An 18,493-nucleotide genomic window follows, 5' to 3' on the forward strand; every position below is an offset into this window, starting at 1 on the left:
ATTTACATCTCTTCTATGGCCACCTAGGCTGCCCTCAGACTGTCCTCAGATGATAGGTGGCTCACAGAACCATAGATTTTATGCTAGAAAGGATCCCAATGATCAAATGAGGTTCTATATAAAATGCAATAATGGCTCGAAAGCCCTTTGCACACCTCAAAGCGCCATACAAATGTCAGCCCTCCAGCTCATCCCTCCTGCTTTCTGGATGAGGAGCCCAGTCCAGAGAGGCTCACTGTGTGGGAGGTGGTTGGAGGTGCTCTGGGTCCCGTGTGACCGGTGGGCTGGCCTCATCTTAAAGGCCCCCTCCTGGTTCGCTGACCCCTGACCCTGGAAGGTTCTGCAGAAGGCCGCACCCTGCTGATTCCACACTGGGTTTACGCTTTCTGTGCCAGGGGCGGTTTATCAAAGAGGTGGAAGCTGGATCTGGGCAGCTCTGCTTCGCCTCTCTCTGGGCCAGGCGGGGCTCCCTTGGTGGGGCCCAGCTCCCCTTTCAGGCTACTCAGCAAACCCTGCAGATGTTCCTTCTGTGTGAGTTGTCATCACGGTTGCCGCTGCTCACTCGTGCTTGAGATTTTTGCAAAGCAGTTTCCTCTAGTCTTCCCATTTTCATTGTGAATGCTCAGCACCCTTCATTATGTGGGCAGGAAAGCTGGCAGGAGACACGATTTACACCTTCTGCCTTGTGAATAGCCAGCCTGCTCAGGAACACCATATTTATTCCTCATGGAGCCTTTCACACAAAAAACCCTAAATAAATGTTTGTGGAATTGATTTAAGCCTTGTTTCAGTACAGTGGCCTGTGAATACAACCTCCACGGTTCCTACAATGGGTCAGGTGGCTATTTACCTTCCTTTCGCAACTGCTTTTTTTCTTTTTTCGTATACCTCAAAGCTATATAAACCAGGAATTAGGACTGGGAAGATGAATTAAGATCAAGCTAAAGGATGAATGGTTGGAAGTAGAGAGTGATGACATGAAAGCTATCGTCAGAGGTTTGAAGGGTTGTGACTTGATATCATGTCTTGTTTTCCTTGATCCTGGAAGCAAAATGAGGAGCAAAGAATAGATGGATGAATGGATGGGTGGATGAAAAAGCGATTAATAAACAAACAACATGTCAGGCACTGTGCCAAATGCTGGGATACAAATACAAAAAGACAAAGATAGCATCTGCCCTTTAAAGAGCTTCCATTCTTTTTATTTTTTATTTTTTATTTTTATTTTTTTTTAAGAGCTTCCATTCTAAAAAGGGAGAGGCCACACTCACAGGGGAGGGACGACCAGCTAGGTTACAGGAATGATGAGTGGTGACCCTAAAGGACTTGACACACTCCTTCCCAGGACAGTGGCACATGTGAGGGCCAGGTGAATATGGGGAGAGAATCAGATTTAAAGTTGCAAGTAAGGAAAATCTTGATGCCCAGGAGAGCGGGCCAAAGGGGTTTGGGGCTGCCCTGGAAGGAATGGGCTTCCTGGCAATGGAGCCCACTAGGGAAGACTGGACAAGTTGCCCATTGGCAATGCTGCTGTTGGCACAAACATTTGTGCTAGCTATGAGGTCATGGGCAAAACTGCTTTCTAAAAATATGCTTTTAATTAAGATACTCCTAGGTAAACTGAGCAGGAGGGCTTGCCCCATGCATATGAAAGTAATTTTTTCATCAGCCCCCACCAGGGTCAGGCTGTTAAATAACACAACCATTGCCTCTGGAAAGGGCAAAGCCATCCCTCCCTCTGGTCCTACTCATCTTTGGGTCATCCCAGGCGATAACTCCCCAGCCCCCAACCCTCCCCTATATGTGTAGTGAACCCAGAATGCAAGCTCTTTGAGGGCAGGGACTGTCTCTCTTTTTGTATTTGCATCCTAGCACTTGGCATGTAGTAGACGCTTAAGAAATGCTTTTCATTCACTTGTTAGATGATGTAACTGTGAGCTCCATGAGTGCTGGAATCATGGCTTATAATTCATAGATTCTAAGATCTGGAAATGGAGGGGACTTCCAATGCCATCACGTTAGAGATGAGGAAACTGGGACTGAAAGAGATTAAGTGATTAATAAGTGTCCCGAGGCAAGATTTGAACCCAGATCTGCCCAACTCAAAAGTTCAGAACTCTAACCATTAGGCAACTTTCCCATCTATAATATGCATTAAACTTTACAAATCTCTTGCTTCACAACCACCCTCTGAGGTCAGCTTTTTTTTTTCCAAGTCAACACACATTAAATGCCTACTATGTTCCAAGCACTATGTTAAGTGCTGGGGATACAAAGAAACAGAAGACATTCCCATTTTCTTGAGAAGGAAACAAGCTCTGATATTAAGCCAAGATCACCGGGGTTAGGAAGTATCAGAACTCAGGTCTTCTTCTTCTTCTTCTTTTTTTTTTTGGTTAGGCAGTGGGGTTAAATGACTTGCCCAGGGTCACACAGCTAGTAAGTGTTATGTGTTTGAGGCCGGATTTGAACTCAGGTGCTCCTGAATCCAGGGCCAGTGCTCTATCCACTGCACTACCTAGCTGCCCCAGAACTCAGGTCTTCTGTGGGACTCCAAGGCCAGTGGTCCTCCCCCTACCCCAGGGCTGTCTTATCTGACCTTTGAGGGTCCAAAGGAAGGCCATTTGAATGAAGAGAGATGATCCTAGCTCTGCTCAGTCCCTGAGTATAATAGATCTAGGAGCCCAGGGCAGAAGTGACGGAAAGGCAGATGTGGGCTTAGTGTTTGCTTTTAGAGGTAGACAGGAGAGCAAGATTGCCCCTCCCTCCAGGTCATCAAGCAGAGCCTGGTGGACCACTCGCTGGGGATGGTGTTCAGGGGATTTTGGGGTGGACTCAGAGGCTCCTTCCAAGCTCTGACCTTCTGTGGAGCACCCAGCAGTGTGTGGCACAAAGCCATCTTTAATAAATGGTGAATAGGGTTTGGCCAGTTTCATGAAAATGAACAGAGGAGGGAAGAATTTTGCATTGAGAACTCGCAGGGACATTTTTCAGATGAGGAAGCAGCCTCAAAAAGAGGAACTGACCTGTCTGGGATTACATAGAGAGCAGTAAGTAGTGGAGCCAAGATTTGGACAGTTTGTCTTTCTAGCACACCATGCTAACTTCTCTTGATAAAACTGGGGTCAAAGGGCCCCCTCTCTACCCCATCACCACAGACACATCAGGCCTGGAAATGGGGCTGCTCCAGCAAACAGATCTGTTGTTTTGTTTTTTAAATGACATCACCCATCTGTGACTTTGTACCAAAGGAGAAACATTTAAGAGAAGAAAACCACTCTGTGTAGGCTTAATTTATTGTCATTTTAAAGTCTGTTACATTAGTGGGGAAACAAGGGGAAAAACCAAAGCATTTAGTTAGTTCAGGATAGCCTGTGTGAAAATCAGCAGGTGAACGTGACATCCACTGACCAGGATCTGAACACAGGGATCTCCCTTTGGAGCCCTACTTAGCATGAGCTTGGGAGTTAGAAGTACCCCAGGGCCACCCCCCTGAACCGCAAAGAGGAACTAATACTAGAAAAGGTTAGCAGAGTGTAAGAGAAACCAGAACCCCTTGTAGGGAGGGGCAGGGCAAAACACTGGAAATACAGCCATCTCCCACTGTCCCCACCCTGGGGCCCTTGAGCAAAGTGGTTTCCGATTATTTTGATTTTCACTCCTCTAGTAGACCCTTCCAATGACTAGTAGAATGGAAGCTCCTTGAGGGAAGGGACTCATTCACTTTTTGTTTCGTACCCCCAGTGTCAGGCACATGATAGATACTTAACATTGGCTGAGTTACACAAAATTTCTCCTTCTTGTTTGGCACAGAGGTGACCTGGGGCTCTGACATGGAGCTCAGGTCAAGAACAGACCCACTGACAGAATCTGTCTTCGTCACCCTAAGGACCAGCTGCCTGGCCACAGCAACCCAGGGAAGATTGTGTTTTGGTTTTTTTTAACCATAGACCCCTCCTGGTGCCCTCTCCTCCAATGCTCTTCACCTTGGAGAAAGATCTGATGCAATTCTTGCACCCTTGGGTGTTAGTGACCTCCTTGTTGGAGATGGGGAGGAAATCTGCACTTAAGGAAAGGCTCTGCCTCATGGCAAGAGGAGGAATAGATGGAATCCTAACTGGGGGGAAATCTCATGTTGTGGAAAAACCTTTAGGATTAGGAGGGGGGGCAAATTTGAGAGGGCAGGGGTCATCCCAGTATCCCTTATCTGCCTACATTCTATAACCATGGCCAGCCCTGCTCAGCGTCCCCAACCAAGATCTGGGTCACAATCTCCATCCCCTCGTATTCTAGGGAAATCAGGCCTAGGAAAATAGAGACAAGGTCTCAGGCCAATACCTTCCCATTTCCTCAACTCTTCACTTTGGGCAGGTCATCGACAACATATGTGTTAGTACAAGAGAGAAGAGAGTGAGTCTGTGGCCCATGGCTGAGCCATCAGCGTGTCAGGCTTTGGACCCAAGTCCTTGAGGACCACCCAAGCTGACTGCTGACCCGCTGGATATAGGAACCCTGCAAGGGATGAGAAAGGACTGACGGGAAAGCCAACTAGCCACAGAGATTCCGTCTTTGCTCCCCAATCTCTTCGGCCCAGTGCTTTCCCCTCTGGTCTGTTTCTGATGGAAAGGCTCAGCTCTCCTCCATTATTTGGGATTAAGAGCATGTTGCGGCATGGCTAAGTGGGTCGATACTCAGGAGCCGGCGTGACTGGAAAGAAAGGCAGGAAATACTGTCCCAAATCCATTTTCAAAAAGTTCCATTTGCTATATTTCAAATATAAGAAGTCCCTCAGCCAGTAGAAAGGGGCCATCTTGGTCCATAGACTAGAAGCTCTCCTACCTACCCACAGGCCCTGCTGCAGAGTCAAGGCCCCGGTTATCTCTGCTTTGGCCAGGCCTCTCTCTGGACCCTCCACAGGGCATACTCCGTCCCATTGTCTCTTCTGCTTTCCACATGCCAAAACCTCGGCCATCCTACAAGGCCATACCTTCTCCACAAAGCCTATACTCCCCGACTTCTCCAGCCCTCAGGGACCCGCTTATTCCCTCTCCTCTGACTATCTATGGGGTCCCAATTCCAAACTCAGGCTTGGGCTATCTGCTGCTGTCGTCTCCAGCACTTACCAGGGTGCATGTGGACAGCTTGGCAGTGCTGAGGCCCCGCGTGGCTCTGGTAGATGGGCGTCACACACACACGGTTGGTGGTGCCAGCAGCCAGGCCCGTGAGGATGACACTGTGGGTCTGCGGTGAGACGCTGAGAAGGGACGGGGGCCCCACCTGCCGCCGGCACCGTACCTGGTAGCCCTGGACATCTCCCTCTGCTGAGTCCCATGAGGCCTTCACAGTGCTAGGGCCCAGGCTCTGGAAGTAGAGGCGCCCAATCTTGGAGGCCACTGGCCTCAGGGCAGAGAGGGGGCTGAGGTCAGCAGGGTCCTAAGGGATGGAGAGCCTAGCATAGAAGGGTCAGGGACACCAAGGGGTGTCCCATAAATGCAAGAGAGACTTTAGAGGCCACAACTTCTGACCTCTTCATTTTAAACATCAGAAAAATGAGGCACACTGAGATTATGACTGGCCCAGAGTCCTATATCTATGAAGTGTCTGAGGCAGGCTTGAAGGAAGCTCTTCCTGACTCCACCTCTGACCCACTGGGTGATGACATATCTTCATCAAGCACTCATTATGTATAAAATACTGCATTGGAAGGACAAAGCTTGGAGAAGATGGGCTGAAACATAGCCCCAAAAGATCCCCTTCCTACCCCCAACAATCACCCCCAACTTCCTAAGACACGCAGACTCCTTGAGCCAGAAGGCACCTAAGAGGGCATCAAACCCAACCCTTATCAATATAGGGAATCCACTCTACATCTACAAGTTCTACTCAAATACCTCTAGGGACAGGGAGCTCACTACCTCCTGATACAATTCTTTCTAACATCTCTCACCCAACTCTCAGACTGGATCACATTAATGACACACAGTCACACTTGGGCTAAGATCAGTGGGAGAAGGTGAATGGGGATAGGGAGCAGGGGTAGGAGGAGCCCTGAGATTAGGACTTTCTACCAAGGAAATTTGAGGAAAGGGAAGCAGGAAGGGAGAACCAAAGGAAGACCTTCATCACCTCCTAAAGCCAAGGGCTAGAGAGGGATATCAGAAACAAGGAATGTTTCCCAGGGGAATCATCCTGAGCACATTCCCTGCCCGCCTGGAAGTTTCCCAGACTATGGGTTGGTGAAACAAGATGGCGGCAATTTAATATATGATCTCTTTTTTAAGAGGGGCTGGCCTCGTGTCACAGAATCTTAATATTCTAAGAATTTCCCCTCTCGGCTCACGGAATTGATGAATTTTCTTTGACTGTCAGAGTTGGGGGGAGGGGCGTTAAGCCTGCATAGCTTCTCCTCCTATCCTGTGCAGGAATATATGCCTGCTCATAGCAACAGTTCATAATAAAAGTATTATAAATAAGTGCAATTATGTACAATTATAAAATTATAGCTATATATTATGTTATATAAATATTGTTATATACTATCATATAGAAATATAATTATACACAAAATAACAATTAATAAAAATTAGTTAATAAAATAATAAAAACTCCCCTTCTGGCTCTCTAGACTTCACCCCAGCTGCCTTCTCATGCTGGAACATCCCTCCACTCCTCCAGCCCCTGCTCCACTGGTGAATTCCGCCCTGGGCTTCCATTCCAGGGAGAAGCCCCTGCCAGGCCAGCTAGCTCTAGCCTGGCCTCTATGCTGCTCTCAGCCTCGGGCTGTCCCTTCCCCCACCCCTCATATTTCTGCTCTTTTTCATGTTTTTGTCGCCCCTCCATTAGAATGTAAGCTTCTAGAGGACAGGCACTCTCTCTTTTTGCATATATCTGTATCCTCTGCATTCGACACAGAGTATGCCCTTAGTAAATGCTTGCTGCCTTGCCTTTTCCCATTTTGCAGATGGGGAAACTGAGGCCCAGAGAGGTTAAGTGACATGCCTGGCATTATGTACCTAGTGTCTGAGTTTGAATTTGAACCCAGGTTGTCTGGTGTCCCACCCACAATACTATGCTGCCCCTCTCCAAAGATGGATTCAAAGCCCAACTCTACCACCACCACCACCACCACCACGAGTTTTATGACCTGAACAAGTCACTGCCATCGGAGCCTCAGTGTCCTCTCCCTGACATTTTATGAGCTATGCTTCTGAGTGTCAGTCAGGACTTAGGCTCATGTCTCCCACCCCCTGACCCGTTCTCTCTACTATTCCATGCTGTCTCTGGCATAGAAGAATAGCTATTGCTTCTCCTTGGGTTTGTTTTTTTTTAACCCAGACTTGTGATTTCATCCCTGTTGGAACCGGTGAGGAATTCCTGCTGAGTCTTAGAGAATGGGGTCCCTGAGAGGTCAAGTGAGTAGCTAACCTCACACAGCCAGGATGGGACAGGGGCAGGATTTGAACCTAGGCCTTCCCACCTTTTCTCCAGACTTTTCTCCATTGTTACCTTAAGGAGGCACTGAATAGCTGTTTGTGGAATCAAGCTGAGCTCCTCCCCGCTAGGGCCATCTGGGGATGGTCCTGCCTTGTGGGTCTGCTCCCAGCCCCTGGACACTTGTCCATCTGGGTCTTCTGGGAGGATGCCCCCTAACCCATCCTCTGCTAGTCCCTCCTCACCTTCTTGCGTACAAGCCTTCGCCGACAAGGCTTTCTCTTGGCCAGACTGATAGATGGCAGCCACGGTGACCAGGTAGGTGGTGTTGGGAGACAGATTGTCCAGCGTGGTACTGTTCTCAGTGGCTGGCACCTCGAGGAGCTGGGCCTCACCCCTAGGCAGGGGTCCATACAGGACCTCATACCGGAGCACGCCCACGGGTGTCGGGGCCCAGCTCACGTGAAAGCTGTGAGGCTTTGAGTGGGAGATGAGGATCCGGGCTGGGCCGACCTCTTCTGTGGGGCACAAAAGGTATGTGTATGTGGGGAAGCCTGAAGCCTCAGACCCTCCCCTGCAAACCTGGGATTCCCTTCCAGCCCTCCCTTCATTCTATTGGAGGGAAGAATTCCTTTTCTTGACCCCTAATTCTGGGGGTCTCCACACTCCCCCTCTCTCTGTTCTTCTTTGGGTAGGGGTATTCTCTCTGCCTTACCAGACCCTTCCTCCTTCCTACATCCTCTGGGACATGGGACATCCACTTCTATGACCCCCAGCTCTTCTTCTTCTTCCTCCCTTCATTATCCCCAGGGATTCTCACCTTCCAGAGTGGTGACTTGGGTAGTCTGTGGGGCCAGGTACTGCAGGTTGGACTCAGGCACTAAGACCACCTTGTACGTGGTACTGGGTTCCAGGCCATCCCAGAACCAGCTGGTCTCATTCCCAAGCAAGTGACGGCTCTGCTTGGTGCCAGGGTCAGCACTGGGCGCCACCTCCAACAGGTAGTAGCCTGAGTCACCGGACAGCAGGGGCGGCCATGTCAGGCGGAAGCTATGGGATGTGACCTCGGTGGCGTGAAGCTCCTCGGGCCGCATTGCCTCTGGCCATAGCAAGAGGGGACAGAGAAAGAGAGAGAGAAGAGGGATATGGAGGGTCAGGAAACATTGCCTCCAAGAAGCCCTCCCAGATGGGCCAGGTTTCTTTGTCTGACTCTGGCCACTCCCTTCTCCCTACACCCTCCTACTCCCTAAACCCCCTCATTTCCTCTGCTCTAGCCGCCAGATTCTTCTCTCTTCCCCTCCTCGCCCCCATAAGTGACTCAGTGACTAAAGACTTCATCCTTTCCATCTCCTATGCCTTAATGAGCCTGGCGGGGAGGGCCAACAGTTGGATTTGGCTTGTTCAGATTTACACCAGCAGCTACAGAAAGAATTAATAGCATTTACAAAACCCATGAGCTTTTGCTGAGGCAGCTTTATCTTACCCTTCCCTCCCTTTCCTCTGTCTAGTTCCCTCAATAGGGGCTTAGAGATCCCGCTTCCTGGTAAGGCCCCTGCCCTGGGGTCCGAGTACCTATGACTCTGGAGCCAAATTCTCCTCTTCCTGAGGGCTATTTCTCCACTTGTACAATGGAGATCATGATAAGGATGCTGCCATAGCCAGCTCCCACCTTACGCTCCAAACGTGGAGCTGGGTTCAACCCCTCCATTTTGCAGGTGAGGAAACTGACCCCTAAGAGCTTCACTGCCAGGCCCAAGGTCACAAGGGTAGTAAGCGTCAGAGATGGGACTTGAACCCTGGTCCTGTGACTTCGGAGCCTGTGCTCTTTGCACCATGCCATGATGCCTCCCCAGTGAGCTGAGCTAGACTAGACCTATGACTCACCCCAGCTCCAGCCTGGCAACAGTTCTATGATTGGTCTGGCTGGGCCCCAAGAATCTCAGGCTGGGGCCCTTGGGTTCTCTCCCTGAGGATGGGCAGAACATCCAGGCAGGTCTTGGTAGCCTGGAGTTGGGACATATTCCTTTTTCCTAGCCTAGGGAATGAGAGACTCAGGTTCCCAGCTCCCTCAGCCCTGGCCAGATGCCAGGTGGAGGGCCTTGGGTTTTACCATGTGGGCAGTGGGGAGCTATGGAGGATCTGGGGGCAGAGGGCTGTTTGGTACATTAAGAAAATGAGTCTTATAGGACAGCTTGAAGGACCAGTTAAAACTGATGCAACAGTTGAGGGGAGCGGTATTGAATGGGTCAGATGGAGCCCATGCCACAGCACCCCCCCACTCCAAGGCCCCACCACCCTGCAGACAGAGGCTTTGACCACCACTTCCTGAACCAGCAGAAGGAACCCTCGTCCTCAGCCCTGCCACCCCGTTTCTTCCGGCCCTGCAGCCTTCGGATCCTCCCTGGGATGGATTCTTAAGGAGCAGCCTTCTCTGGCCTCTCCAGTCTCCAGCACGTGACCCACCTCCTTTCCCCACCGCTTGGAGGCCAATGATTAACCCAGAGAGGGGACACAAGAATCCTCTGGTTTCTGGCATGTTCCTGCAGCCACAGCTGGACTGGGCTGGGGTTGGGCCAGATGCCGCTGGCTCGAGGAATGCCAGGGCCCCAGCCCACCTGCTGGGCAGCTCCTCTCCCCATCCCCAGCCTCTCCCTCGGGGTGGGGGGGCAGGGGGAGAGGAAGATGCAGACGCCAGCTCCCTAAGGCTTCCCCTCATCACCTCCCTCCTGAGCTATTGCATCAGCCCTAACCACTCCTCCAAACCACCTCACAAGAATAATCTTCCTCCTCTCCAAAGACTCAGAGCAGGGCAATCCCCTGCCCCTAAACTTTCCATAGCTCCCCACTGCCTACATAATAAAACCCAAGGTCCTCCAGCTGGCATTCAAGGCCCTCCCATGCGGTCCCAATGCCTATTCTACCTTCCTACCTTACCCAGAGCCCCTACTGCAAAAAGTCAATTTCAGCCAGACCACCCCTGCCTGTGGCCCTTGCTGGACCTGGATCTTCACCTCCCTTCTCTCCTGATCCCTTCAAGGTCCAATTCAATGTTGGCCACCTCCGCCACGAAAGCTGCCCTGCCTACCCCTGCCCACGTTTCTCTCCTCTGAGCTCAGAGATGAATCATAAGCCAGTCTTGTGACTCCAATGAAACTAAGCTCCCCAAAGTGGGTCTGACATGTCTCCCTTCTCCCTCTCCCTCCCCCCATGTCCAGAAGAGTCTAGCATTCGGTCTGTTTGCTCATCTGTCAAATGAGGAGGCTGAAGTCGACGAGTGCTGAGGGCCCTTTCATCTCCAGAATGATGAAGAACTTAGGACTGAATCCTATGACTTAATGACTTCTGTGGTCCCTCCCAGCTCTAAGCCCTCTCCCTCTGACAGAACCCTTATTCTCAGATGGAATAACCTATGTAAAGTGCTTTCAGATCGTCAAAAAGAATCACTATTCTTGAAAATCTCCCTTTGAGGGTATATCTGGTCATATTCCTCCTGAGCTCCACAAACTTCAATGGCTCCCTCTCGCCTGCTCAGTAAAATTCCAACTCCTGGAGACCCTCCCTAAGGGGTCTCCCCCTTGCTGGTGTTATGTCACATCACTGCCTTCACACCCTGCATGCCTCAGCCCGGCTGGCTTAGCTGCCTTCTCCCACCCCCAGATGTGTGCTGTGTTCTTCCAAAGCTGTGTCTGCACACTCTGGTCCCTGAGCTTGGAATGCCCTCCCTCTCCCTGTTCCCCTGCTGGATTCTTACCCTTCCTCTAAAGCCCATTTTGAAGTGTACCTCCCCCAGGAAGCCCTCCTTGATCTCCTGTCAGCAGCAACCTTCTTCTAAGGGTGCCTCATTCAGTGCTCTGTCTAAAGTGCTAATCATGAAAGTCACATCTGCTACTGTTGTCTTTGCTCATCTCTTGAGCCTCTCTGTGACTGTGAGCCCAGCACATGGACTCAGCCCTAACTGTGAGAGGAGGGACCATAATCTGATCTAAATGTCCTGTTCTCCTGCAAAAATATAACCTGTCTCCCACACACATGCACGCGCACGCACACATGCGTACACACATGCACGCACACCCCTATATACACCCACACTCACACATGCACATGCACACACACCCTAACACAGTGCTCAACACATACTTCAAAGGCTTGTGATTTCATCATTTGGGGCACGCTCACTTACTGGCTGTGTGACCCTGGACAAGTCACTTAACCCCAATTGCCTAAAAAAAATTTTTTTTTAAATTTAAAGGGGCACTCCCTTTGCCAATCTAGATGACAGAGGACCCACCCCAGGCCAGTAGCCAAAAGGGCTTCTAGAGTTGCTATGATCCCCAGATTTGTCAATCAGTGACCAACCTGCTAATAAGCCACTTGGCATTTATTATGAGTGCCTATGACCCTCCAGGCACTCTACGGGACACCAGAGATACAAAAGCAAAACCAAAAACAGTCCCTGCCCTCAAAAGGCTTGCATTCCATCAGGGAGCAATTACAGTCACACAGGTTAGTAGATACAAAATCAATACAAGGTGATAGAGGAAGGGGCACTGCCGGTTGGGTGGGATCAGGAAAGGTCTCATGAAGGAGAAAGGATGCATGAGCTAAGCTTTGAAGGAAATCAAGGATTCTAAGATGCAGAAGTAAGGAGTGAGTGCATGCCAGGCACGAGGAACAGCCTGGACAGAGGCGTGGAGATGGGAGATGACAGATGGCATGTCATTTTGGGAGAAACACCAAGCTCAGTTCGGTTGGATAGTAGAATATATGAAGGGCGTTAATGTACAGTAAGGCTGGAAAGGTAGATTGGGGCCAGGTAATGAATGCCAAAGAGAGAAATTTGTTACTTGGTCCTAGAGGAAATAAGGAGCCATGGCAGTTTATTGAGCTGGGGAGGGACATGATTAAGCCTGAGATTTCAGAATGACACTTTGGTGGCTAGGAGGAAAAGGCAGAAGCTTGAGGCAGAGAGATGACCAGGTAAAAGGTGGACAACGGTAATGATAGCGTTGGGGTGGGGACAAGGGGAGAAGAGAATAGGGAGGAAGAAACAATTTGCTACGAGGGATGAAGGAGAGAGAGGCTTCAAGCATGCCAGGATCACCACGTGCACCATCACCTGGGGCGTATGCTTGGCGCCTCCTCAGCATCAGAGGCCCCCCTTGGCCCCACAGTGAGGCATGGGAGGGCAGCGTGGTAGTGGCTTCCTAATGGGTGACCCTCTCTCACCTCTCCAATCCTTCCTCCGCACATCTGCCAAAGTAACCATCAGAAAGCCCAGCAATCATAACATTCCCCTGCTCCAAAACCTCCAGGATACACTGCAAAGGGGAGTTCAATATCCCCCACTGTCTGAGTCCAGCCTGCCTTTGAAGACTTATTCCACACCACTCCTTTACATGCACACAACATTCCAGCTGAACTGGCCTCCAACCTCCACACCTTTGCCCGGCTATTCCCTAGGCCTGGAATTCACTCTCTTCCTCATCTCTGCTTCTTAGAATTTCATCCTCCCTTAATCTACATTTTTTTGGTTTGTTGTTTTAGGCAATTGGGGTTAAGTGACTTGTCCAGGGTCACACAGCTAGTGTCAAGTTGTCTAGTCTGAGGCCGGATTCGAACTCAGGTCCTCCTGACTCCAGGACCGGTGGGTGCTCTATCCACTGCACCACCAGCTGCCCCCCTTAATCTGCATTTTACTTGGCACCATTTACTCAAAGTCTGTTGATTCCCCACCCCGCTGGGAAGAGTGCTGAATTGAGAGTCCAACGAACAGTATTTCTTTGGACTCCCTGGGCCTCAGTTTCCTCATCTGTAAAATGAAGGAATTGACCCAAAAAACTTCTAAAGTTCTCAATCTGTAATCCTGTAATTGATCTCAAATTACCTTGTATTTATTTAGTCATCTATATACTTATTGTATCCCACTGTGTCCCCAGCAGAAACTAAGCTTCATGAGGGCAGGAATTGTTCATTTTTGTCTTTCTAGCTCTAGCACCTTGAAAATAGTAGGTGGAGGGGCAGCTAGGTGGTGCAGTGGATAGAGCACTGGCCCTGAAGTCAGGAGGACCTGAGTTCAAATCTGGCCTCAGACCAAACACTTGACACTTACTAGCTCTGTGACCCTGGGCAAGTCACTTAACCCCAATTGCCTGAAATAAAATAAAATAAAATAGAAGGCAGGGTAGCTAGGTGGTACAGTAGATAGAGCATGGGAAGGACCTGGGTTCCAATCCAGCCTCAGACACTTCCTAGCTGTGTGACCCTGGGCAAGTCATTTAACCCTGTTTGCCTCAAAATAAATAGAAATAAAATTTAAAAAAATAAGAAAGCCGTTGTTTGTATGAATCAAGCAAGGATGTTTCCCCAGCCCCTTCAGGAAGTTCTGCCTGACGTTTACCCTCAGCCCCTCACGCTTTCTGCCTACCTAGGATGGAGCCCCGCAGCTCAGGGACGACAATTCGCAAGTCATCCACGTCCACGAAGCGCAAGTGCTTCTCGGGGGGCTGGGAGGCAGCCGCAGAGAGGTCCAGGAAGTTGCCGCGGCCAGTGCTGATGATGAAGATGGTCACCCCCAGGTCCTTGAGCGCCTGCATGGGGCCCTGGGCATCATCGCTCGAGCCGCCATCGGTCACCCACACCAGCACCTTGCGCACGCCAGGCCGGGCACCGGCCTTGGTGGTAAACAGCTGCTCCTTGGCCAGGTCCAGGGCCAGCCCAGTGTTGGTATCCCCCATCAACTGCTTGGCTGCCCGGATGGCCTCCTGGGCAGCAGCCCCCGAGCGGTGTTGGTCAAAGGGGAACTCGACTCTGGGTTTACTGCCCACGTGCACCATGCTGGTCTGCACGGCCCCTGGGCCCAAGGGCAGCGGCTGGACCAGCTGCCCCACAAACTCCTTCACCCGAGAGAATTCGTAGTAGGAGACGCTGGCTGAGCTGTCCAACAAGAAGAGGAGGTCACCCTTGGCAGCCGGGGTGTGTGTGGCAGGGTCTGGCAGAAAAAGGGGGGCAGAGACGGGGTCAGCAACGGAAAAGCAACAGTCATACTCATGGCCAGCATGTATACAGCATCTTAACGTTTGCAAAGCTTTATTTTATTCGATTCTTACAACAACCTTGTGAAATGGGGTTAGAGGGGAGTCAGAGAGAGGAGGAGGGAGAGAAAGAGAGAGGGGAAGAGAGAGGAGAGAGAGGGAAGGAGGGAAGAGGGAAAGAGAGAGGGAGGGAAGAAGTCAGGAGAGAGAGGGAAAGAGGGAGAGAGGAAAGGAAGGGAGTAGAGAGGGAAAGAGAGAGAGAGGGAGGAAATAGAGAGGGGGAAAGAGAGGAGAGAGAGAGAGGAGAGGAAGGGAAGGAGAGAAGAGGGGAAAAGAGAGGGAGGGAGAGAAAGAGAGAGGAGGAGAGGAAGGGAGGGAGGGGAGGGGGGAAGAGACCAGAAGAAGAGAGAAAGGGGGAGGGAAGAGAGAGAAAGCAGAAAGGAGAGGAAAAGAGGGAGAGACAAAGGGGAAGTGTGGAAGAGAGGAAGAAGAGGAAGAAGAGGAAGACAGAAGGAATAGGAGAGGGAAAGGGGAGAGAAGGAGGGAATGGAAAAGAGGAGGAAGAGGAGGGAGTGGGGGGAGAGAAGGAATTGGGAGAAAGAGGAAATGTGACGGAGGAATGAAGGAAGAGAGGGAGCAGTTGAGAAAGGAAATGGGAGAGGAGAAAGAAAAAGAGGGGTGTGGGAGAAAAGAAAAAAGGAGTGAGAGGGGATGAGAGAGAGAGAACGGGGGGGGAGAGAAAGAAGCTGAAGAGGAAATGGTAAGATAGAGGAGGTGGAGGAAGGGGAAGGTGGAGCCCTCCCAGGTGACAGTCTGCTGAGATCTTTTGAGGGCTACAGGGCACTGGTGTCCCTTGGTAACTGCATTCTGTTGTCATATTTATGATTATAAGAAATCTGTGGGTTGACCCATGCTGGAAGCTGCCCTAGCCTTAGCAACAGAAAGGTTCATCTTGAACCTGCTTGAAGGGTTCATCTCTTCTTCAAAGCCAGGGACTGTGCCTTGCTGGTCTCTGAAGCCCTTCCCAGCTCAGATGGGCCGCCACACTGGGGTTCTTCCTGAGGACAGTCAGGGACCCTGAGCCCCCACAGGACCCTCGGTCTGGGCTCAGCCAGCTCTACATAGCACAAATTTGGGGGGAGTCTGAATAGCCCCTTCCTCTGCTTTGCCTCACTGGCCCCAGACCTTCCTTCTTCAAGGCAATGGGGACTTGGAAGGACTTCAAAGAAGACCCTAGCCACCTCCTCAGCACTCTGCTCCACTTCCTCATTGTGCAGCCCGTGGCCAGAGAAGGCTGTGATTTCTAAAGGGGCCCTCAGCTAGGGCTTGGGCAGGAGAGGGTCAGCCTTTCACCTCTCTGGTGGGGCATCCCCCTCTCCAATCCTTTTCTTTCCCCTAAGAAAAGCTGCATTGAAGTAAGTGCCGGCTCTCAGAGCCCAGAGGACAATCACTCTTTCTCCTAAAGCTCTAGCCAAGGCTGAGCTTCGAATGCCAGGCAGGCACCAGCAAGAAGAGAACTCCCCACAGGCCCGATCACAGAGAATCAGCTTGACTCAAGACAGCCACGCAAAATGAGGGTGGGGGAAGCTTTGAAGGACCAGCCCAAAAGGCCTAATATCTAAGGGCTCACTCTCATGGACAGAAGGCCCAGCTGGGCTCAGAGAACCTTCACATATGGTCTCCTGGAACCTCCTAGCTCCTATTACAGTGGTAATGGGATGAGAAATGGGGGAGGGACCCCAAACTCTGAGAAGAGATATTATTGGCAAATTCTGGAACACCATGTTATCCTGTTCTTTGATGTCAGCGACTCCCCAAAACTGGGTTTGTTTCCCTCCAAATGAACATTTCAGAGGGCTGAAATTCAGGATACCTGGATTTTAATTCAGGCTTTGGGATCTCAGCCTGACATCTGTTCCTCACTGGGCTTCAGACTCCCACTGCTAAACGGGGAGATGGGGCAGCTAGGTGGGGAAGTGGATAGAACACCAGGCCTGGAGTCAGGAAGACTTAAGTTCAAACCCTGCCTCAGACATTCACTAGCTGTGTGACTCTGGACAAGTCACTTGGCCCTGTTTGCCTCAGTTTCCTCAGCTGAAGAAAGAAATGGTAAACAACTCCAGGACCTTGGCCAAGAAAGTCCCAAAGAGTTAGACATGGCAGAAATGACTAAACTACAAAAAATACGGAAAACTCTCTGCAATCACAGGCAGCCTGGCAGAGACAATGTAGGCAGACACAGCAGTCAAACTGGAATAGGAGGACCTGAGTTCAGATCCTGTCTCTGCTACTTGCTACCTGAATGACCTTTGAGCAAATCATATCTCTCTGGGCCTCAGTTTCCCCAACTGTAAAATGAATGGCAGGATTGTATCACATGGCCCAGAAGGTCCTTTCCAGCTCTAAATCCGTTGTCTACACATCCAGGATCCTTCAAGCAGACCCTGCTACTAGATGTGTGCCCATTCCACAAATGGGCACAACAAGGCTGAAGAGTTCTCTTCTAAGTCCCCTAGCCTGTTCCCCCTTACCAGTGCCCCCAGCTCCCCCTCCAGGACCACAAGTCTAGCATAGACACACATGCATTCTTGCTATCCGCCTGGGCGCTGGGCCCTGGGCCCAGGGGTGCAGGTGGCTCAGGGTGTGGGAGGGGACCCTCCAAACAGCCTTCTCCACAGCCCCTCCCAGGCTCCTTTCTCTGCCCTGAGGGCCTCTCAGTACCAGATTGTGAAAAACCAGACAGTGAAATAGAGAGCTCCGGAGAGAGAAAAAGAAACAGAGAAACAGAGACTTAGAGAGTCATTGCCAGAAGATGAGACACAAATTGACAAAGTTAGAGCCGAGACAGGTCAGGAAGGGAGGGATAAGAGCACCGGAGGGAGTTTCCAAGACTAAAGGGAGAGGGAGAAAGCCAGGAGGTTTCTCTGGGAGAGATGACAGGACACCCTCTGTTCGGGTCAGAGGATGGATGACCCAGAGCTAGGCTGTGGAACCCCTATTGGTTTATGATTTCCCGTGATTGTCCCTTCCTGAGCCCGAAGGCAGCAGGGGGAGAGGACCTGGAAGGAAAGTAGAGCCCACAGCTGGCCTGGAATGAAGGAACATTACATCTGGAAACCTCTCTCGGGATGGGGGAGAGTGTCTAACCGTCCAATCCCAAGTCTGAGAGAGGCCATTCTGGTGACGGAGGCCAGGGAGACCCAGGTGAATTGACTCCCGGTTGATATCCCAGCGATACCCAATGTGCCCACAGCCCAACAGATACAGTCTGGGGGGGCAGAAAGTAACCCCGCTTTAGTAAGGAGACTGAGGAAGGAGGCGCAGGAGAAGGGGCTTTCCCGCGCCCCGTCCACACCCCCCATCTGCCCTCACTCGGAATGGTCCACACCCCAAGCCTATTCCATCAGGCTGCCCCCACCCCACTCCACCACCCCAGTCCCAGGCGCACATACTCACCTGGCTCAGGTATGCTCTGTCCCAAAGCCAGCCGCAGGCAGAGGAGGCCCAGGGCCGCCCAGACAATCATAGCGGCCACCGCCGCCTGAGGTCTCTACCCCGAATCTCCGCGGGCTCGAGACTTGAGCCGGGGACCAGAGGGGCGGGAGCTGCGCATAGCAGGGCCCCCCAGCCCTTGCCCTGCCCTCCACGCGCTGGCGCTGCTGCAGCTGCTGCCGGGACTGGGTCCTGGGCAGCCCGAGTCCCTGATCCTCTTCCCCCTCCTCCTCCTCAACTTGCTCCTCTCCTCGCCCCACTCCCGCCGCCTCCTCGCCTCCTTGGCCCAGTCTCCCAGCTTGGAGGTGGCGGTGGGAGGTGGAGGGGGAAGGGGGCGGGGCAGCAGCTACTTTAGGAGACAAGGCTCACGACCCGCCCCTCCTCCCTCCCTCTCCTGGCCCGCCCGGCCCCGCCCAGCTGTGCTTCCCCTGCCCAAGAGCCCGACCGACAGACTCACAGACACTGACATGTCCACCGGATACACTGAGCCAAGCGTGCACATCACCTCTCTCCGAGGTGTGGGTGCGGTTTGGGAGGCA

The 18,493-nt window shown here is 51.5% G+C and overlaps 1 protein-coding gene across 1 annotated transcript; it reads right to left on the reverse strand.

Moving 5' to 3' along the window:
* Positions 1 to 3,278: 3,278 nt before the first annotated feature.
* Positions 3,279 to 18,285, reverse strand: VWA1 (von Willebrand factor A domain containing 1). The gene is made up of 6 exons (XM_020976259.2): positions 17,919 to 18,285; positions 13,856 to 14,419; positions 8,252 to 8,530; positions 7,677 to 7,949; positions 5,124 to 5,393; positions 3,279 to 4,707 (listed from the first exon to the last, which is right to left on the reverse strand). The coding sequence occupies exons 1-6, from the start codon at positions 17,986 to 17,988 to the stop codon at positions 4,676 to 4,678; spliced, it is 1,488 nt and encodes a 495-aa protein (XP_020831918.1). The 5' UTR covers positions 17,989 to 18,285; the 3' UTR covers positions 3,279 to 4,675.
* Positions 18,286 to 18,493: the final 208 nt, after the last annotated feature.

This window comes from Phascolarctos cinereus, unplaced genomic scaffold (assembly GCF_003287225.1).
Source record: "Phascolarctos cinereus isolate Bilbo 61053 unplaced genomic scaffold, phaCin_HiC Scaffold_726;HRSCAF=1367, whole genome shotgun sequence".
NCBI lineage: Eukaryota > Metazoa > Chordata > Mammalia > Diprotodontia > Phascolarctidae > Phascolarctos > Phascolarctos cinereus.